Source organism: Python bivittatus, unplaced genomic scaffold, assembly GCF_059951505.1.
Source record: "Python bivittatus isolate LINGU-HERP-01145 unplaced genomic scaffold, Pbiv_v1 ctg000590_np1212, whole genome shotgun sequence".
Classification (NCBI taxonomy): domain Eukaryota; kingdom Metazoa; phylum Chordata; class Lepidosauria; order Squamata; family Pythonidae; genus Python; species Python bivittatus.
The window spans coordinates 1,008,164-1,029,867 of NW_028277086.1; the positions used below are offsets into that span (position 1 = coordinate 1,008,164).

Genomic DNA, 21,704 nt, shown 5'->3' on the forward strand with positions numbered 1-21,704 from the left:
ATTTTCCTAAAAGTTTACTTTATATTATTTTGATTTCACTGTTTTAAAAGAAAAACAAGGACAAGGAAAGGTAGAGGTATGTATTTAACTCGGAGGCGGTCTTATTTATTTATTTGCTTACTTACGAATGTATTATTTATTTATTTATCTGTTTATTTGTTTGTTTATTGCGCGGGGCAGTGCCCCCTCCCTTCACGTTGCACTTTTGCTTTGGTTTTTATTTATTTTGTTGCTTTTAAAGCCGAGCCTACTCTTTGCACCGCTGTTGACTTCCAATCCGTATGTTTGTTGCCAAGACTTCTTTACTATGCCAAAGTCTACGTCACTTTTTGGGGGGGGAACGAGGAAACCAGGACTGGCCGTTATTTTGTTTTTTCCCTCTTTCGGTTTTGCTTCCCCCCTTTTCCGGGTTGGGGCAGAGGGTGGGGGGGAAATGATCGCCATCCTTTCTAACGCAGGATTTTTTGCATGCAAGAAGAAATGTATTTAAATCTATGCCAATTTGATGATGCTTTTTAAAATATTATTATTATTATTATTATTATTATTATTATTATTATTATTATTATTGATTTTCATTTGTAACACTTTACATCACTTTTTTTTCTTTGCCAAACTTTTAGATAATAATAGTCTATTATTATTATGAGGGCAATATTCTCCTACTGAACTAATAGAAGCAATAATTAACGTAATGCATGTTATTTTTAAGACAATAGTAATACTGAGGAATCAGGTACCTTTTAATCCAACTTCTTAATAGCAACGGATATCAGGGACTTTGCCAGTGTAGTGAACTCGAGTTAATGAGGCGAATCTTCCTTCTCTTCTCTTGTCTTCTAATGAATGCACACTGCCTGCCTTCTTCGACTTACTTCCGAGTAGCTTAGTTAAGTCTCTGGGCTTGTAGCGCTTGCCTGGCCGGAGAAATACGAGCAACCACCCCGCCCGACTCCCCCTCCTCCTAGCCCCCCCCACCTACCCGTGGTTTTCAGGCTTGCCGGCCGCACCCTCTGTCCCTGGGGGAAAGGACGGGCGACGGCCGCCCAGCAGGGTTGAGGAGCCTCTGTCCCCCCCAGGCTCGTCCTCCCAGGGTCTCCCCCGGACGTGCCCAGCGCCAGAGCCTGCACCCAACAGGTGCCTCGCCCTCCACCGCTCAGCAGATGCTGCGGGACGACATTCTGGGCTTCCCCGCAGCCAGGCCTGCCTCACGATCAGTCAGAGGCCCTGGCCCACCTGCTCAGCTGCCTGGTCGCTGGTGGCTCTGGTGGCCCCCCGTCCCTCCCCCCATAAGACTTGGCCCTCCGGTGCGGCCACCTCTCCCGAACCTCCCCTCCTCCCCGCAGGAACCTTCCGCCCACGCCACGGGTCTGCGGGGGAAGGAGGTCCCCCGCCCTTCCCCAAAAGACATTGCCTTCCGTTAAGAGCATTAAGCCCCCGAAAGCCACGTGGACCCCCCCTTCCTCTCCCACTCTAAGGCACTTCTTCTTCCCCTCTAGGTCTTTCCATTTTATGAATAACTTAAGAAAAATAAACAGCACAAAAGAATAAAAAAAAACTTAATAGAATTCAGGTAGAAGGAACTTGTATTAGCTAGGACCTCCTGTTTTTGTACTTAAGATACTTAATGATGCTACTAGAACAATGACTTCTAATACTAATATTGCTATTAATACTCCCTCTGCTGAAACTGATTTAAAAAGGGAAATGACGCGGACTGCTTTGTAAATACCGTTTGGAAATTTACATGAATTTTTACAAGCTGTTAAAGAATTCTGAGCCTGTTTGTGGAAAAAGCAAAAACAAAAATCTTTTCCCGGGGAGAAAAGACAGAATAACCGAACGGAGAAGAATGGCGAGGATGCGAGAGAGGATGTTTGAGCCAGAAGTTGAGCGATGGACCAGTAAAGCACAATTCGCACACCGTGTCCTGCAGCACTTCACAATAATAAGAATCATAATAAAAAAGAGAAGATACTCTTGTAGTACAACCGGCGTAGCGCCCTCCCTTCCTCTGTGCGTTCGAGGTTATTCGGCGGGAGGGGGAGGGGAGGGGGAGGGGTTGCTCTTTGCATATGCTCCGGGCATCGGTTTGGGCCGGCCTGGAGGCCCAGCAACTAGCAACAGGAGCCGCAAGTGGGCGAGGAGGAGCTGCAGCCAGGCTGGTGCTCCTCTCTTCCTTGCACGCCCGTCTTTCTCCTTCCGCAGCTTCCTCCTCCATGGCGGCTGCAGGCGGGCAAGCCCAAGGGAACCCAGGTGGGTGGGCAGGTGGGCAGGGGCTCTTCTTTCGTCCAGCTTCTGATGCCTTCGGTTCATGTCGAGGTGGGCCGTCCGGCTGCCCTTCTTTGGACTGAAGGCCTCAAAAGGTAAGAAGGGCGGCCACCCAGCTGGCCGGCCTTTCAGCTCGCGTTAAGCTGGTGATGCAGGAAATCAGTTTCTTGTAAGAGGAACCGGCTGCGGAGCCAAGAGGGTCCGCTCTCCCGCCGGACTGCTCTGTCAGGGCCGAGAGAAGGGCCGTGGCCCTCTGGCTGCCTCCCTGGGGCCCTGGCCCGGAGGTGCTGTTGCTGTCTGTTCATGGACAGTGCTCCATAGGGGCCTGGTGATGGGCCTTTCCCGTGTGCTGTCCCCTCGCCTGTCTTCCAGAGACGCGCCTTCATCCAGGAGGCCAGGCTGGCACACCAGCGACCTCTGACCCCCATACTGTAGTCTCTTTTTCCCCTCCCCTTACCCTACCGGGAATGTCAAAGGCTCTCCGCTTTATGCCACCTTCCTCTTGCTTTGGCCCCGCACCTGCTCTTTGCCGGACTTGGAGCCCCGAGGGGACCTTGCTTCCCCTTTGCCCGGGTGTGAGCCTCAAGGTAAAATGTTTGCCCCTCCAATCAGGGGCTTGCCCAGGGCTGCCGTTGGCAATACGCCACGTGTAGAGAGGGTCTAGTGGATGCCCCTCCTCTCCCCAAGTGTCAGGAGTGCGTGATCCACAAGGAAAGGCCCCCAACCCGGCCGCTTCTCTGGGGCTGTGCAGTAGGGCATTTTCCCGGGCTGCGATGCTGGCCCTCTCCTCTTTGCCCCTTCCACCCACCCTAAAGGCCTCTAAGGAGGCCACTGGGCTGCCCTCCCGAGCTGAAGCCAGGGTCCTGACAGTCTCAAGACACGTGTCCGCCAAGCCTCTTTGCCAGGCTCTGCAACCCGCCCCTGGGGTGGCGGGCGGCCTCTTCGCCTCTCTCCCACGGTGCAGCAGTTTGCAGGGAAGTCTCGTTCTGGCCATCTCCGGTGAGGCTGCCTCCAGCTACTGCCGCCCCACTTTACGCCAGTGGCCCAAGCCTACTCCGGTTCAAGGGAAGGAGGGCCTTTTTCTTGGGGCTGAAGGGCCGCTGGGCGAAAGCAAGAAGCGGTTTTTCCTGGACCAAAAAGAATTGTGCAGTGACTCCAGCTGTCTGGATTAGCGCCCGAGCCCTAAATATCCCTCCAGGCGGGGCTTTTGAGTCTCCCAACAAATAAACCATGGATCGGCCCAGGAGCTGGAGGAAGAGATTTGGGGATTTGCTGTTAGGCCAGGATTGTAGGAAGGAAGGGAGACTTTCCCAAAGCGGAGCCACATTTCCAGCACACACAGGGTCCAGCTTCCAGAGATCCGTGTGGGGTCTCTTGGTCTACAGCGGGGCTGGCAGTCTGAGCTCAGAGGCTGTAGCAGCCCAGTCCAGCTGAAGAGCTTCTGCACACTCGGGCTGAAGCTGGCCCGGGGCGCTTCTCTCCCGGCTGCCCCAGCCACTCCTGGAGGAGTGAAGCACGGGGCGTCTCCCCGAGGGCCAGGACGCCGCTGCTTCCTGCGAGGGAGAGTGGCGCCCTTCCCGAGGCGTCGGGCAGGGGAAAGCGCAGGAAAGCCGGGCTGCTTGCGGGGGCCAAGCGTGGCGGGCGGCGAGGCTACAACTCCTAGAATCGCTGGGCAGGCACGGAGGGAAAGGCTGGAAAGCTGGAGCTATTCCGTCAAGAGGTGACTACGTAGCTTAGTTCCCCAAGAGTAAGCAACCCCCGCCCCCCGGCCCGAATTGCCGTCCGAAAGGATGCCGGATCGTTCGCAACTCGGCCATTGACCTAGCACGAGTGAACCGGGCCATCGTCATCTTAACCCGCAGTCTCGCCTCTTTGGCTTCGTGGGTTTTGTGAATTGGTGGGTTTCTCCTTGCAGTTCTTTTGACTTGGCCCCAGCCAAGGGGCGCGGCGGGGCGGAAGAGGACAAGCCGAGGCGACCCTGGCCCGCGGCAGGCTCTAGCGCCTGGACCTGAGCGGCCCCGCGCTTCCTCGCTCAGCTTCCCGTTCTTCCCGGGCCGCGAAGCTCCTCTTCCGCCCGGCCAGCTCGACTGCGAGAGGCGGAGCGGCGCCGAAGGCAGCCCCCACTTGCCGGGGCCGACCGTGGGGGCTCCCCGAAGGCGCTCCTGGTGCCGCCCTCCCCGCCCGCTGAGTCAAGCGGAGGTTGCGAGAGGGTCAGCTCAGGTCAGGCTGCCGCAGCGGGGGCGGGCCGGACTTCCCCGCCATCGCCGCACTCCGCCCGCCCTACAGGACAGCCGCACGGCAGAGACGGGGAGGAGAGCGCGGGAACCCCCTCGGTGAAAAGAAGGTGGGGAGGGATTCCTATTGCTGGGGGGGGGGGGCGAAATTTTCCCAAGGGTGGTAGGCGAGCAAAGAAGTTGCAGAGATGCGGACGGGGAAGTCACATGCCCAGCCCCCCCCACCCCGCAAGACTACAAATCCCAGCATACGGTACTTCGGAGAAGGTAGCTCCCTCCCTCCGAAGACGATCGACTCTCGGAAATCCCGAGGCTTGAGCGCGACTGCAGTCCGGCGAATCGCCAGGTCTCAGCGCTAGGTGGATGGGCCCGGCTGTGGCGGCGCTTAATCCTCAGTGCCCCGGAGGAAAGGCGGGGCCCCTTCTTCCCCTCGCCTGGACCGGAATCGGGCTGCGTCCGGCCCCGGCAGTGGCTCCAGCAGAGCCCCTCGCGCAGCCCTTCGGCTGTTGCCTTCGACCGCAGCCGGGAAAGGCAGGCGGCCTTCGCTTGACTGACACAGCGCGAGAGACGTCCAAAGGGCCCGAAGTCTCTGCCCCGAACAGCGTGCGCGCCAGCAGCAGGGGAAGGGGCCGGCGGGGTCCTGCTTGCTGCTTTCGTCAGCGGCTCCGAGCGGGGGTCTCCAAAGGGGCGCTCCTCCCCCTGCCCGGAGAGCAAATAAGGGCAGGCGGGATTCTTCACGCGGTCTTCCCCACGTCGGGGCCCCCGGAAGCATTCCCCGTCGTCCACAGCCAGGCTCGACGCTGGAGCTGAAGACGCTCGGCCTCCACGGGAGTCTTCTTGAGCGATTTCGGCCCTTTCTTGGGGAGGGTGAATCGGACCCCCAAACCCCTAATGCTCTTTGCAGCCTCTCCCGCCTTCCCTCGAGGGGCTCGGCCTGCGTCTGCTCCGGTTCTCTCCCGCTCGCTTCGGGGGAGGACCCCGGGGAGTCACCCTCTCTCCCCCAGACTCCTTCGCCGATTAGGGCGAGGTGAGACCCGGTAGCCGCGGCTCGGCAGAAGCCCGGCGGTTCGCGGAGGGAAAGCTGCGCGGCTCCCGCTGCCCAGGCGGAGCGGGAGGACTACCGGTCCGAGGACCTCCGCGCGGCTGCCTTCCAAGGGCCCTGGGGCTCTCCTGCAGATCAGCGCCGGCCCCCTTCTCAGCCAGGCGCCTCGCGGAGACCTCCCCCTTCAGCCCCCCGCCCCCAGGCCGCAGCGAAGCCCCGGGAGCTGCCCTGCGGCGAAGAAGCGGGAGGGCGGGACGGGAGGGGCGCCCCGCAGGAGACCCCTCTGCTCGGCCTCCTGCGGTTCTCGAAGGCGGGGCCGGGGGCATCTTGAACTGCGGGGGATTTGGCGGGCTCCGCTGCTCGTGTCGCGGTGAGAAGCGGGTGGGAAAGTCCCTTCCCTGGGCAGAGTCCTAGCGCATCCTCGCTGCTCCGAGCGGACGGCTGCCCTGGCGAATGCCGGGCCGGGCCGGGCCGGCGTCCAGAGAACTCTCGGTGCCTTCGCCCGCCCTCCGCTTCGGCGGGTTTTCCCACGGAGGAGGCGGGCGGCGCGCCTTCAAGGTCATTGCTGCGGGGCTGCGATTCCCCGACGGGCCGCGAGGTGGAGCCGTGCGCCACGTTACAGGCTTTCCGGCGCTGCGGCTGAGCGGCGGCGGCCTTGATTCGGGAAGAGTCGCTGTCTTCGGTCGCCTCGCTCCGCTGCAGCGCGGATGCCCTCCTGCAGCTGAATAAGCGCTGCGGCGGTGACTCTTCCAGCAAGCAGTGCCGCTCCAGAGAGGGCCCTCGGGCCACCGCTCTGGGGTGCAAAGAAACTGAAGGGACCAGCCTCAATCAAGCTCTTTCAGCCTGATCTGCTCCGTAGTAAAACGGTGTCCTGAAACCTCTGGAGAGAGAGAGGGAGGGATGAAAGTACAATATAGCAACAACAACAATAAATGTTTTAAAAACTACAGATACACATCTGAAACAACAATGAAAATGCAACAAAAACCATGGCCAGACTTTCCTGTGGAGTCTCCCATCAGAAGCAACCAGGCTGGGTGCGGGTGTGCAGGCACCCTCTCAGGCTACGGCCCTTTTCTCCAGCTGCGTCCTTCTGACATACTGGCTGGGAATTATAGGCATGTGAGTCCCGACTCCTCTGGCAGGCTCCCTGGTGGAGGGAGAGGCAGAGAGTGCAGGGTGGGTGGCGATGGAGGGGGGTGGAGGTGGGGGTGGGGGTGGGGGTGGGAAGCCAGCTCTGGGCGATGAAGGGAGAAGGCCTCCCTAATCACGCGGTCCCAATCCATCTTGTTCCTTCTTCTCACACTGGCTTAAAGAACAGGGGGAGCCTGGGAGCACATTTTTCAGCCAACAAATCTTACTAAAACCCACGAGCTTTTGTGCGCTGACCCTCCTCTGGCCACCTCTCAGGGGTGTCGTGCACTGCGGGGCCTCTGCGCTCCTTTCAGTGGCCTGGGAGCGCCTGAGGGCCCAGAAGGGACAGGCAAGGGCCTGCGAGCGAGCGTGAGGGAGCTCTCCTTGAAGTGTCCCCTTTCCTTGGCGTGGCTGCTCTGAGGGGTGTGTGCGTGAAAGAAACTTCTCCCCTCCCAGCGACGGTCCTGGCCCCCTCCCCAGGGCTGGCCCATGGCTGCATCGTGCAACATCCTAAGACAGGCCACTTACGAAGCTGCTAGCTGCATTTGCCCAAAAGGTCTGGTTTAGCTGGGGTTAAATTCAGTTAGTCTTTTTGTGGCTTAGTGCCATCCACAACCCCAGCTTTTTTGGTGTGGTTGGTATATTGTGTGAATCCAGGAAATGGATTAGTTCCAACACCCGGTGAGCTGCCTTGCACAAGCCAGCCTCACCCTGGATTTCACTCTGCTTTTTTTTCTTTTTCCAAACGCTTTGTTTTCACGGTTCCCTTTGGTTTTAAGGGCAGCACCAAGGGGCACCACTGCCTTTTCCCCACTGACTTGAGTGGGTCCTGCAGAAGTCAATGGCCTTTGTTTGGTGTCCTGCCGCTGAGTTGGTGCAGAAGGTCTTTCAGCATAAGAGAGCGGCTGTTACCATTAAGGTGAACTTAGAGGGGTCAGGATTTCGACTGTTCCCCTTTCTATTTATCTAAGATTTTTCCAGTGTTTGCACATGTCTCTATAAATGGAGCAGAAACAAGCAGGGGTTCTTAAAAATGTACGGCCGAGCGCATCAACACCAAGGGCCTCTTTCCAAGGCCTTTCCAATCCATTCATCACCCGCAGAGGGTATTTTGAGCCTCGTTATCAGTGTGTCCATCTGTCACAGGGTCCTCTTGTCCTCTTTGGCTCCAGCCAGGACAAGGCCAGGACGTTCTAAAAACTCAAGGGTGGCACAGACTGAATCCCCCTCCCCAGCCTGGCTTCTGGAGAGAGCATCCAACGGCTCCCCCCACTGTAAGCAAGCCTCCTGTTCTGCTGTGGAAAGCAGCCGCCGGCCAGTGTGGAACGACCCTGGGGCAGCGCGCGCAGCGTGGGCAGAAATTCTCTTGGTGGGCCAAGGAGACAGACCCTCTCTGACTGGCAAGGCGTGGCTAATGGTGGAGGCCTGCTTCACTGGACTGTTGTTAGGGATTGGGAAGAGGATGCAGTGCCACCCAAAGGGCTGGGCCACCATTCCAGGGGTGCCTGCGGCCAAGGTGGCGGCCACAACCGTGCGACCAGATCCCCACTCCCTTTCCTGTGTGTCACATCCAAAAGAGCAGGGCTTCAATGCACGGTTGCGGCTGCCGTAATAACTGTTTTGATCCCCCCCTACAGACACCCCCGACAACGCCCAGCGCTTCTGTCTGGCGTGGCCACGTGGCTGCTAACGGTGCATGATGGGAGTTCGCATACCTGGGGGGCACCAGGCCAGGAGAAGGGTCTGTCCCTCTGCCCCAGTAAGATTTGAAATGTGCTGCGCAGGGGGGCTTCGCTGTTATCTCCGACGATTCGCACGCAGGGTGAGACGAGCTGACCGTACGAGAGGGAGGCGGGGAGGCGCCCCTGCCTTCCTCGGACGGCCGTCTGGCCCGCCGTACGGTCTCCCTTCCCGGCCAGGCAGCGCCTTCTCAGTGCCAAGAGGTGGCTGGCGCTGGTCAAAAAGGCTTTCGAGGGTCAGGGCAGGCAGAGGGGAGTGTGACCCCGTTGGGGGGAGGAGGAGGAGGAGGAGGAGGATCCCTGCCCAGCCCCGGAGTTAAAGAAGATGCGGCCCCCAAGGGGGGGGGCGGCGGAAGGAGGGCGGCCGGCCGGCCGGCCCGCGCGGCAGCGTTCAGGAGCCTCCGCAGGCGAAGCCGGCCCGACCCGCGGGAAAGGGAGCAGCCGAGCAGCAGCGAGCGGGGAAGGCTCTTTCCCCCTTGCCTCCGCGCGGCTGGGCTGCGGCCGCCTGCAGGGGCGGCTTCCCCTCCCCCCGCTCAGGCTCCCCGAGAAGGAAAAGGCTAGCGGGCGGGGGCGGGGCCGGCCGGCCGGCCGGCCTGCGCTCGGCCCTCGGCGGGAAGCCCCTCCCGCCCGCGCCCCGACTCAAAGGGAGCCGCCGCTTCCGCTGTCCCAGAGCGCCCCCCCGCCGCCGCCCAGCCTTGCCCTCGCCAAGGGAGACGTCCGGAGGGAAAAGGGCCTCCGCGCGCCTCAGCTGGAGCTCTGGGGAGGGCCCCCAGCCTTCCCCTCCCGCGCCCTGCGGGCCCCCCGCGCCTTTGGCACCTCCTCCCCGCCGCCATTCGTGGCTGGGTGGGTGCACCCACCGGAAAGGCACCTTCCTGCCAAATTTATCCCGGTCCCTCCCCTGTGCCCTCCGCAAGGTGCATCTTCAATGCCCCCGGAAGCTGGGAGGCATCACCGGGCATCCTTTAACACATCTGGGCTCCAAATGGATCCTGGGGTTCAAGCCACTCCCTTGTGAAACGTGTGTGTGTGTGTGTGTGTGTGTGTGTGTTGGGGGGGGTGTCTCCTGGCCCTCTTGGTGTAACTTGAGTTCTGCTGAGAGACCCCCAGGGTGATTTTCTGAACATGCACCTCTCCTGCCCAGTTTCATCTTAAGAGCTTCAGAAATGCTACCACTTTCTCCATTTTAGGCCACTGCCCAACTCAGGTGAGAAGTGAACGAACAGGAAGACCCATTCTTCCTTCAGGTGCTTGATATCAAGGCCCCCAATTCTTCAACATCTGAAGGAAATGGCGGTTTTGCTCTATGTACCTGAAAGGAAGATGACCTCTTGAATAATTTGCCTATAAAATGAGAACATTTCTTTTAGATTCAGAGCATAGAGCAGCAGGGAAGCCGCAGGTACAGTTTTCTTGCATGTGTGTGTGTGTGGGGGGGTCATCTTGGATTCAGGGTTGTCTTCTTTTTGGATAAATGTAGTAGCTCCTTAAGATCTTTCTAGTTCTTGTTCACCCCTCGACTTCAACACAGTTCCTGGGTCTCAGAGCCCCCCACCCCCCTCCTGGCTTAGGGGCAGCAGGTGAGATGAAGAAGCAGGAGGGAGAGGGTTTTGGCAGACGCATGCTGGCTCCCCCCACCCGCACTGCCGGGGCAGCCGTCCTTGGGCAGGGGGAGGTCCACTAGGATAAAAGAGCCCTCCCTCACTTGCTCTCCTCCTGAAAGGGCCTGGAGCTGGCGGGGACTCTGACCACGAGCAGGAGATGGGGGCGTGCAGCCGTCTAAGCCCCAGGTCTGCTCACACTGGCCTTTCTCGGGCCTTCTGGGTGGAACGGCCTTGCCACTCAGCGGCCCCAGCTGTGGTTGCCAAACTGAGTCCCTCCAAGGTGCTGCCTTTTGAGGCCATTCCACGCAATGGGCACAATGCCTGGGTGAACCTCTATCAATTCTGGAGGACCAATGGCTTCCAAAACTTCCATCATGTCATGGACAAGAACTTCCAGAACCTGGGTCCCATTTACAGGTGAGTGCCCCAACTCAGTGGGCCAGTTGGTTCCTGCTCCCAGCTTTGAGGAGGGGTGCTGTGCGGCTGGGCTGGCTCAGCCGGGACTGCTCGGGAAGAAAGCGCTCGCTTGCCCCTGCTGGGGTCAGATGCAACACGACCGCCTGCGATCAGCTCACCCTAAGGTGCTCTGCGCAAGTGTGCGCGTGTGAGAGAGAGAGAGGCAGAACCCAAAAGAAATGCAACCCAGTCTTCTTCATTTTCGGGATTAATCAATTTTGTTTCACAGAAAAGCAAACCCTTCCTCGGAAGGGCCTCCCTGAGACATTATACCACCACCTCAGTTCAGCAGACTCTCCCCAGACATGGCAAACTTCCCACCCATCATGCTCAACCAACCTGCCTGAAGTATGTCACCTTGATTTATAATGTCAGGCAGATTGGTTGGGGATGATGGGTAGGAACTGGTTGTTCCAGATGGTGATCCATAGAACCTGGAAAGGAGCTCCTGGGAAGATCTGGCACCATCCTATCCCCTTTTATTCCAAAGGGTCCCAACTGGATTATTCTCTAAATAAGTATATATAAGGCAGTAGCCCGAGCCCTAAGGTGGTGAGGGAGCCCTAGGGACAGTGGGGCCGCCTCATTTTCTTTCCTACAGGGCGTTACATATACGCAACTAGACTTGCATTCTGGCTGCCTGCGTGGGATTCCCCCCAGGAGATGCTCCCTGGAAAGTACGGTGCGGTAGCAGTAAAGCGGGTGGGTGAACATGAGCCCAGCTCCCTGGCAGAGCAGTCGTTTGGGGCCGTTGCTGTGACGTCTTCGGACCGCGAGGCGGGGATTGCGTCCTCCTCGGGGGAAGGGGAGAACTCCCTCATGAAGAGGGAGACTCGTGAAAGGAGGCCATGGCACGCAGACCATTCCGGGTGGTGTTGGTGGAGGTGCTGGCGGTGAAGGTGAAGGTGAAGGTGGAGGCGTTTGCTCAGATGTACAAGAGCAGAGAGGTTCTTGAGTGAGACCCAAAGTCCCGGATACATTGTTCAGTGAAAAGCAACCTATTCAGGAACATTTCCTGATTTGGTCTTGGGGGGAAAAGTGGACTGGGTATGACAAGTGAGGAGGAACATTTTAATGCATTGCAAGCATTCTGAGTAACTTGCTGAGAGTACACAAAATTTAAAAAAAAACCAGAGATTCTCTGAATATATCAAGAAGAATAAACAAGGGGAATTGTGCTGCTGATGCATGGAGGCTCCCAAAAGAGGCCTTGGAAAGAAGAGCAGCCATTTGATGGAAGGCAAATGTCAAGGTCTGGCTGGCGGGGTGTGTGTCAAGGACCAAAATGGCTCTGCTAACTTGATGAGAAAGGAGGATTTAATGCTCCTCTGACAGGCAGCAGCTGGAGGAATGGTGTCACCGCAGAAGCAGCCAGCCACATTAAGAAACGGAGGCGCTCTCAAGATCTAGCAAAAGGGCCCCAAAGGGGAGCTCTTTGGAGAGAACCAGTCTTTGGAGAAGATGTCTACAGCTGGAAAATGTATTTAGGGGATCTGGAAGGTCGGTGGGAGAGAACCCTTAGCACTCAGAAATGAGAAAGCTGTTTTGAAATATTTGAAAGGTGGCTACAAGAAGTGGGAGTGGGCTTACTCCCTCATGCCCCAGAAGGCAGGGCCAGAGCCAAGGGGTTAAACTACAAGGAGGTAAGTCCAGACTAGAGTTTACTTCCTGACTGTCTGAGCTTCCAGCCAGCGGAGGAAGCCAGGCTGCCAGGCAGTGTTGTGAGTCCTCCTTCACCGGACGCCCTCCAAAGGCGGCTGGGTGGTCACCAGTCAGAAGTGGCCTCGTGGATTCTGCGCCAAGGAGGGGCTTGGACCAGGTGATGTCTAAGAATCCCTTTGGGATCCCATGAAAGAAGCGGGAGAACATTTCTGGTCTCCAACTTCGAAGGAGCGGTGAAGAAGCATCCGATTTTCAGATTTCTCTAGTAGTAATCAGTATGCCTTGAATTCTGCCTCCAAGGCATTCTAACAGTCCTGAGGCCCACTTTTCAGCTGCTTTTCCAGGAGCAAAGTGGTTATTCTTATTAAATACACTTTCAGGTGGCTAGCATACAGAAAGCAAAATGTTACGTGGCATGGTGATAAAAAGAAACTAACTTCACATTCTTTTAAAACACAACTTTCTGATTTACAAGAACAGGACCCTTAGATAAATCAAGTTCTACAATTTTTTAAAACGGCTTCATATGTTGCTGCTGTTAGCTCAATTTCATAGAATTAAAGATTTTACTTTCCACATGGATTTATCAGCTATTTTAAAATTGGGAGTATCCCATTATGTAAGCTTTTCATGGGCGAAAGAGTTAACATTGTATCTGCAACCCAGCGTCTTGCAGCATTAATGACATATTTGTCATTAATGCCAATGGCCTACTTGTCACACAAGGGTTCCGTACAATACAGGATTTTAGTGGGGTGAAATAATAGGTTTTCAGCAGAGCATCTGCAAATAGGGAAGGAGGGAAAATAATTACACAGAGTCCTAATGCAAGAACTTAGTTAAGATATTTAAGAGATTATGTCATAACATGCTTTACCGTTAAGTCCTAAGAGGAGTTAAATCCTGAAATGCCTAATTTCCAGCAAGAACTGAAGGTACAATAAATGTCCAGTGGAAAGCCTTCAGTTGTGGAAAATTCAGTCCATTTTTTCAGCAGGCAATTCCTTTACTATGACCAGAAGGCTACATGGTATAGGGGAGATGCTCTAGAACCAATGAAAAATTAAAGGCAAAAGTGAGCATTCTTGTTGGAGCCCAAGAGGGAAAAACAACACCATTAGTAATAATACTTGATCCAGGGGATGGATAAAAAAATGCCAAGTAGAAAACTGTGGGAAACCTCAGTAAATCAGGTCCCACTTCAAAAACTCTCAAGCGGCTTACCAAAAGTGTTCTTAGCACCTGCATAAATATTGGTTGCCGGTTTCTATTTTGAGTTAAAGCAAACCTGTAAGTTAAAAATCTAACACAGCCCCAAGATAACGACCAGAAGAACAAGCTTTAATAAGTAGGCCAAGATAGCTGTTAAAATCTTGGCCTCCCCATTTATCATGGAAATAGATGCATGATGGGAACGCAGAGTGGGGGCTCGGATCCTCCTCTGGCTTGGGAGGACCCCGAGAGCAGCCTCTCTGGAAACTTCTGCATATACACCAAGCCCAAAAGGAGATGAGAGCCCAATATCATTTTCATGCCAGTCTGCTGGAAAATTGACTGGGCCAGGAACTTTCCTTGTGAAACTGATTTAATTACCATCACATTTTTTAAAGAGAAACAGGCGAAGGAGGGTAAGGTGAAGAATGCTCCTGCCTAGGATAGCTGAGGTAGTCTTACCTTGGCCAGGTTCGTGGTCAGCCACTAACTAATCAGATTTCTTTACTGGTGGTTCTAGCTGCTCCTAGCTGCATTAACGGACTGAAAAGTCATCCGTTCTGGAGTCACTGGAGCCCCTCCATTTTCTTTAAGAAGAACCTGGGGTTCCCCTGAGCCCTTTGCACCCAGAGAATATGAGTCCCTTCTGCACTGGCCTGGCAGGAAGCCAGTCAGCGTGCCCAGTGTGCCCTGGGTGGCCTGGTCAGCGTTTTGTAATGCAGAGGCGTGCCTTTTCAGCCATTTGGGTCTCTAGCTCTTTTTCTAGGTGGGTAAAACAGCTCAGCTGACTGGGTTTAGATTTCCCATGCCACCACTGACAGGGAGGAGTTATCTTCACTCTGGGCATGGATGGGGACAGTCTCCACAGCACCCTCCCTTGGCTCGCAGGGGGTGAGTGCATATCTCCTTTGCGTCATCCCAGTGAAGCTGCCACCACAATTTAGACTCGGTACACGTGCTGCTCCGTTTTCTGATTCTAGCTGTAACAACAGTAAACAGCTGATATCAGTAAGGAGGAAAAAAACATACGTCATAAAGGTAAAATCATGGGCCATTTCAGTCAGTAGGAATGATTGGATGGTGGCTCTTCCAGGACAGGCTGTTGAGCCTCGGCTATCTCCCCTGCTGTGTAACCTCCATATAAAACTGCTGGGAGATCTTGGTCATCCACTGGTTTGTGGTGTGGGATGTACACTGATGATACTCAGGTTTACATCACCAGCTCAGACTTGGAGAAGCTGTGAAGCCCTAACCTGGCGGTATCTGGGAGTCTGAATGAAGAACAAGCTTAGACCCCAGCAAGAGGGATGCCCACTCAACAAGGGGAGATAGCAGGGAATTGTGGTTCTAGGTGGGGACACTCTTCTCCTGAAGCAGCAATTCTACATCTTAGGGGTTGTCCTGGGCTTGTGGCTCGGGCTAGAACTCATGGCCTTATCACCATGATGTTAGATTTCTATAATGTGCTTCAAATGGGGCTGTACTAAACATGGTGCAGAAGATGCAGCTGGCTCCAAATGTGGGCCAGCTTGTTAGCAGGTGAGAGCCACTATGTAACTGTTACCGTATCCTCCAGTTGCTGCTTTGGTTGCCAGTGGGCTTCTGAGTCCCATTCAATGTGCCACTTTTAACCTATCAACCCCTACAAGACTTGGTTTTAAGGCACCTTAGAGATCATCTCCTCCAGGCAAAATCTGCCTGGCCTGCCTGTGCACGTAGGGGAGAGATGCTGAAGGTCGCATCTGTGGAACAATCCAAGGAGATGTGGGCCTGAAGGTAGACCTTCTGCACTGTGACCCCCTTGCTCTGGAATACCCTCAGCCCCTCAGCATCTGGACCTTTAGCCTTCCACAAGGCAGTCAAGGCTGTCCTGATGCAATAGGCATTAGTGTGTGTGTATGTGTGTGTGTGTGTGTGTGTGTGTGTGTGTGGTTAAGTGTGTGTCATTGTCAGTCCCAGGAGGTAGACCAGTCTAGGAAATCAGCTCCACGGGAAGACAAACTACTTTTACTGAGATGGGCTATAATAGCAGAATCTTGCCAGTCTAATTGTGCGGTATCTCCCCCCCCGGCTCTTCCTCCCTATGTAACTTGGAGAAGCTGTGAAGCCCTAACCTGGCGGTATCTGGGAGTCTGAATGAAGAACAAGCTTAGACCCCAGCAAGAGGGATGCCCACTCAACAAGGGGAGATAGCAGGGAATTGTGGTTCTAGGTGGGGACACTCTTCTCCTGAAGCAGCAATTCTACATCTTAGGGGTTGTCCTGGGCTTGTGGCTCGGGCTAGAACTCATGGCCTTATCACCATGATGTTAGATTTCTATAATGTGCTTCAAATGGGGCTCCAGGTTCTTTGCTGAGGTCTTGGTCCTGGAAGTGCAGAGCAGGTGAGCGGGTCTTCTTCTGGTTACGTTGGGAGCCCCAACCTGATTCTCATTACTTTGCAGGGAGACAGTGGGCAGCCATGACAGCGTCAACGTGTTCCTGCCACAAGATGCTGCCCAGCTTTTCCAGACAGAAGGGATCTTCCCACGCCGAATGGGTATAGACTCGTGGCTGGCCCACCGCACATTGAGGAACCACAAGTGTGGGGTCTTCCTGTTGTAAGTTAGGGCAAGGTCTCTCCAAAGGCTGTTGCTGGCAGCCATGGTTTCAGATTATGTCAGCCAGGCCTGCCCTGAAAGGAGTCTTCTCCCAAACGGAGGCCTCCTCCAACTCTGACCATCTCCAGCCAGCAGGGCAGCTGCTGTGCCGGCCAGAACCCCTGGGAGCTGGCCCGGAGCATGTTGGAAAGGCACCAGCTTGGGAAAGGGAGGGGCACCTCGTGCTTTGAACATTGATGGTCCTGTCCCAGCTGTTCCAAGGAAACTGTCTGGAGGAAGCAGTAGACGTCTCGCTGAATGGGGGGAGGCCTCCAACTTCAGCAATCAGTGCTCTACCTCCTTTGTGGACTGTCTCTAGAAGGAGATGGAGAAACCCACAAAAAGAGACAGGAGAGTTTCAGGACGGTGTCATCTGGCCCCCTCCTGAAACCCTGTGCACATACAGTTGCATAATAAAACCATGGTCTGGAAGTATTTCGGGCCTTCCTTTTTATTACAGGCATGTACCTGTAGAAGGTCATCATTACATACAGAAGGTTGCTGGTCCCCCAATATGGGAAGGCTTTTTCAGCCCAAGGCCTACCTTCCTTTATGGAAGGAAGGGTCTGAAGGGGCTTGAGTGGAAAGGGCGCAAGGAGAAAAAGCAGAGACAAGGGAGGGCCCTGCAATGGTCACAGGGGATGGAGGTCTTTCACTGAGCAAAGCTGGGAGATGCAGGTCACACTCCCTGGTCAGGCCAGGCCAGGTCTTACCTGTGGGGGTGATCTTATTCTGCAGGAACGGGGAAGAGTGGCGCTCAGACCGCCTAATCCTCAACAAGGAGGTGATCAGTCCTGCTGGTACCCGCAAGTTCCTGCCCTTTCTCAACACAGTGGCTGAGGACTTTGTGGCTTTCATGCACCGGCAGGTCAGGAAGAACACTCGAGGGTCTCTGACCGTGGATCTTTATCATGATCTCTTCCGCTTCACGCTGGAAGGTACAGGCAGTCCTTTCAAGATGGCCCCATCCCAGCATGATCTTGCCCAGTTCTGCATGCCCCTCACCCCACCTCCTCAAGTCGGAGCATCTCTTGTGGTCTAGTAGGTCAAGTGACTTCTTCTTGTGGCTCTCTCCGAAAGCCTAGATTCAGCTGGCCTCCTTCATTATGCAGGCCATGCATTGCTTGGAGGAGAACAGAAAAAGGACCCCCAACAGGCCCGCAAGCCCTCCAACAGAAGGAGAGATCCAAGTTGGTCTAAGGGCAGGCAGTCACAAGAGCTGTGAGGTTTCGACTACATTTCCACCACCAAAAGTAGGCAGGATAGGCCCTACACTGGGCCACTTAAGTCACTTAACCAGTTCAGTTAAAAATCTCACAGCTGCATTCACCCAACCAGCTAAGCTTGATTAGTCTTAACCTTGTGACTCGGTCTGTGGCTCAGTCTTGTAAGTGAACCCACCCCCACAAGGGAATAGTTTACAGTTCAGTGGATTGTGGGGATCCAGAAAACCAGTTAATTCAGTAACTAAGTTAAATGTGATGTGCAAACCCAGTCCTAACTGCAAGTATAACTAGCCATTTCAAGAGCACTTGAAGTGGGAATTGTGGTCTGCCATATTTGGAGGATACCAAAGTGGGGAAGGCTGACTGAGGAATTGGTGAGTGACAAATCTCTCCAGGTATTAGGCGTCATCCTGATCACTTCTTTGTATTCTATGAGAATTCTGTAAGGGGCAAAATGACCCAAATAACTGCCCTAGCCCTAAACTGAGGGACAGTTGCTTTTTTCTCTTCCTTTCTCTGGCTGGGACCTGCCCCCTGACTTTATCCTCTCCCTGTAACCCTCAACCCAACAGCTAGCAGCTATGCCTTGTATGGAGAGCGCCTGGGCCTTCTGGAGGAGAGTCCCCGGCCTGAGTCCCAGGAGTTCATCGGTGCCGTAGAGATCATGCTGCAGTCTACGCTACCTCTGCTCTTCGTTCCACCGGGCGTTATGCGTTGGGTGAACAACAGGCTCTGGCAGGACCATCTGAAGTCCTGGGATACTATCTTCAATCATGGTCAGTCTTGGAGGAACTGGGCAGGGGAGTTTGGTGGGCAGCAGATTACTTCCAACAGGATGCAAGAGGCCTGAAAGGTTGCTGCAAAATGGGATGGGTGGGTGAGAGAGGGGCAACTGAGCAAAAACGACACAACAGGGCAGTGGTTTGGGGCACAAAGACTTGAGTTGGCTAAAGTTCACTGAAAGAGAGCTTCAGGGATAGCATCGACCTTCCTGTCTGGCTCCCTACATACCTCATCCCCTCCTGTCTGGTTGGAGGTGATGGGACAAGTAGCCCATGTAGCTGAAGGGCCCCAGAAGGGAGGAAGCTGCTTCAGCATGACTGAACCTGCCCACCCTACCAGTCCTGAAGCCATCATCCTAGGGGAGGGATGGTCTCGTTGAGGATCTCACAAGGTCCAGTACTTCTTCTTGCTGGGGTAGATGTACAAATTTGGCTTTGGATGTTATCGGGTGTTTGGGGACATGTGGCCTCCTTGTACACCCTTTGCTCCTGCAAACTCCTTTAGGCCCCAGCCACTGGTCCATGGCACCCCATTTCCATTCAGATTCTTCCCTGTCCTGGGTGCTATACATCACAGAGCAGGGCCTGGGTCTCAGGTGCTTCTCATAGGTGATTTCATTCCTTGGATTGTTTCTTCCAGCTGACAAATGCATCCAGAATATCTACCAGGAATTCTGCCTGGGGAAGCCCCGCAAATATTCTGGGATCATGGCAGAGCTGCTGGTCCAAGCTGAGCTGCCTCTTGATTCCATCAAGGCCAACATCACTGAGTTAACAGCTGGGGGGGTTGACACGGTGAGTGTGCATATGGGCCACATAGGTGTCTCTAAGGAACCACAATGAGATCATGTGCACCGTGATCATGTAACACACATGATATTACTTGGCCCTTTGCCCCTCCCATAGCCATGGCGGTTGGCAGGGTATGCATGGGTGCTAGTGCACTGTACCGGAGGAGGCCTCAGGCTACAATGCTGGGGGGAAGCTCTAGGAATAGAATGGGACAGATTTCTGAGTTTCCCCCAATTTTTATCTTCAGCATGGGTTCTTTCACTCTATTCTTGTGCTGATTCACGACCCAGCTTTGCTAGCACCTGAGAACAATATTTGTGATGCAGCTTCTGCAGGTTGTAATAAAATCAGTAGCAGCCAACAATCAGTCTTTAAACTGGCTTTGAATGTCAGTTTTCCAAAAGTTCTTAAGCCACCAAACTAAAGAAAGATGCTGGCCAACAGCCTGGATGTTGTCCTGCTCCCCATGAGGTGATTTCCCTCAAGTTGAGGGAAGATGGAATATGCAGCTGGGAAAGGGTCCGAAAGGGCCCCCTCGTCCTCCACTTTGAAAAGCTTCTTGTTTCAGTGACCCTGCTGCCTACAGAACATTCCTGAGATAGCCACTTCCTTAAAATTGGCCTTAGGGGAAGCCATGATGGTGATAACATTGACTTAAAGGTTGAAAGTCAGGCCTTCTGCAGGACCAGCAACTGGTTGGTTCTTCCTGCCTGAGACTCTTAACAATCTCTCTGTCTCCCCTTTCTTCACCCCCGGCTTCCCCACCAGACAGCCATGCCCCTGCTCTTTACCTTATTTGAGCTAGCCCGCAATCAACAGGTCCAGACCGCCATTCGGGGGGAGATCAAGGAAGCCCAGGCGCAGGGCTCCCGGGAACTCTCCAAGGTGCTGAACGCAATGCCACTGCTCAAGGGAGCCATCAAGGAAACGCTGAGGTAAGGGGGAGGCCTTGGGAAGGGGGCCTTGGAGGGGCTTGGGCAGCGGTGGGTTTCTGACTGACTGCAACTCCTGTGGGGACCATAACTGGATTGCCTGAGTCCAGGTACAACTATTAAACAAGAGTGAACAACGAACACCCTCAAAGCATAAGGCACTTTTTGGCGCTTTCAAATCAGTCTTGGCTCCTGGCAACTACATTTTCTTGGCAACATTTTTTCAGAAGTGGCTTGCCAGGATCTTCTTCCTGGGGCTGAGAGAGAGAGGAACTGGGCCAGATCACCTGGCTTCGTGCCTAAGGCAGGACTAGAATTCACAGTCTCCTGGTTTCTAGCCTCCTGCCTTTAACCACTACACAAACAATATCCATCATGAAATCTTTAAAACCACCAGGAAAAATTATGACTGTCTACCATCCCCAGGCAGGAGAGTTGGGGCGATGGGATGAAGAGCTGTGGTGACTCCTCCTTCCTCTTCATGTTCCAGGCTGTACCCTGTGGGGATTACCATCCAGCGCTACCCAGTACGAGATGTGGTGCTCCAGAATTATTGTGTGCCAGCTGGTGTAAGTCCTCGGTGGCTTAAGGGGGTATCCGCTCGCCAGCTCCACACATCGCAGGCCGGGGCTGACTCCTTGACCTCTATGAGCCTGCCAACATGGAGAGTCTTCAGCTCAGTGGTGGAAACTGGAGCAGAGAATTTGCCTGCCAAAGGTCCAAGATTCAAACCCCAGTTAAAAGCAAGTCTAGGTAGCAGGAGACCAGATTTGGCCCCTAGTGACCTCTGCCTTTTGGTTCTTGATGGCCTTTTCATATAAAACGCTTGGATGAGGCTGGCTTGGCTGAAGAATGCCATTCTCTTGCCTCTCTCCTGACCTTGATCAGTGACTATTGAGATGTATAATGGTGGTGAATTGACTATAAAATGTCCTGGGGTGACTGGGGGCTTTGGAACAATGCAGGTTGGGGTGCAGTATCAAAAGCAAGGGAGCCTGGCATCACTGCTTGGAAAACCAGGAGCTCCATGGCAGAAGCGTCTGCCCTGGCACCAGGAGCAAGCATGGCCTCGGTTGCCTCCTCAGGAGTGTCTCCCTCCCTTCCCCTCAGACTTTGTGCCAGGTGGGGCTCTACTCCATGGGCCGGAGCCCGGAGGTGTTTCCTGACCCAGAGCAGTACAAGCCCACGCGCTGGCTCGGCAAAGAGGACAACAGCTTCAAGGCCCTGGCCTTTGGCTTTGGATCTCGGCAGTGCATTGGGCGGAGGCTGGCGGAAGCAGAGATGATGCTCTTTCTCATGCACGTGAGTCCAGGCGGGGCTGGGCTGCCCTGAGGGGGGCATGGGATGGCCCAAACAGCCCGGTCTGGTTTGTCTAGGGCACCTAGCTGCTCCTGCACACAGTGTAGAAGGAAGCCTTTGCACGCTTGCTAGATTTCATCTCCCAGCAGGCCAGCGGGGGATTATGGGAAGTAAAGCCCAATGAATCTAAAGGCTTGATTTGCACAGGGGGTGGTAAGGAAGGGGCCCTGGAAATAGCCCTTGATGGAGCCCGAGCTAAGTATCATTCACTGGACCCCCTTGGTGCCCATTGTGGGGACTCTTTCAGATCTTGCGGAACTTCAAGATCGACACCGTCTCCAAGGCAGACATCAGGACCATCTACGGCTTCATCCTGATGCCGGAGAAACCACCTCGGCTCACTTTCCGCCCCATTGAATAGGGGCTCTCTGTGTGGGCTGCCCCGGCCACCAGCTCCATGCCTTCATTCTGACAAAGACCAGGAAGCCCCCCAGCTGCACAGACTCCCTCCCCAGCTCCTCCTCCTTCCACCCCAGCAGAATCTGCTAGGAGCTGTTTGGGGGCAACAAAGCGAGCCCTTCCCCTTTGCAATTAGCTTTGGTGGCTGGGGGGAGAGGGGCAGAGGAGGGAGGCCTGACACAGGGAAACAGCAAAGCAGCATCTTTCCCCCACTTTTTAATTTT

At 54.7% G+C, this 21,704-nt stretch overlaps 1 protein-coding gene across 1 annotated transcript; it reads left to right on the top strand.

Annotated features, from left to right (window-relative positions):
- Nucleotides 1-10,178: 10,178 nt before the first annotated feature.
- On the top strand, nucleotides 10,179-21,442 carry LOC103058342 (cytochrome P450 11B, mitochondrial-like). Its single transcript, XM_007443785.1, has 9 exons — nucleotides 10,179-10,438; nucleotides 15,796-15,951; nucleotides 16,729-16,928; nucleotides 17,789-17,992; nucleotides 18,639-18,793; nucleotides 19,559-19,725; nucleotides 20,213-20,291; nucleotides 20,833-21,024; nucleotides 21,329-21,442. Exons 1-9 carry the CDS (start codon nucleotides 10,179-10,181, stop codon nucleotides 21,440-21,442), a joined length of 1,527 nt encoding a protein of 508 aa, XP_007443847.1.
- Nucleotides 21,443-21,704: the final 262 nt, after the last annotated feature.

Coding starts and splice junctions, on each gene's coding strand:
- LOC103058342 (XM_007443785.1), top strand. CDS start 10,179: ATGGGGGCGTGCAGCCGTCTAAGCCCCAGGTCTGCTCACACTGGCCTT. Junction 15,952..16,728: donor AAGTGTGGGGTCTTCCTGTT/GTAAGTTAGGGC, acceptor CTTATTCTGCAG/GAACGGGGAAGAGTGGCGCT. Junction 16,929..17,788: donor CTTCCGCTTCACGCTGGAAG/GTACAGGCAGTC, acceptor TCAACCCAACAG/CTAGCAGCTATGCCTTGTAT.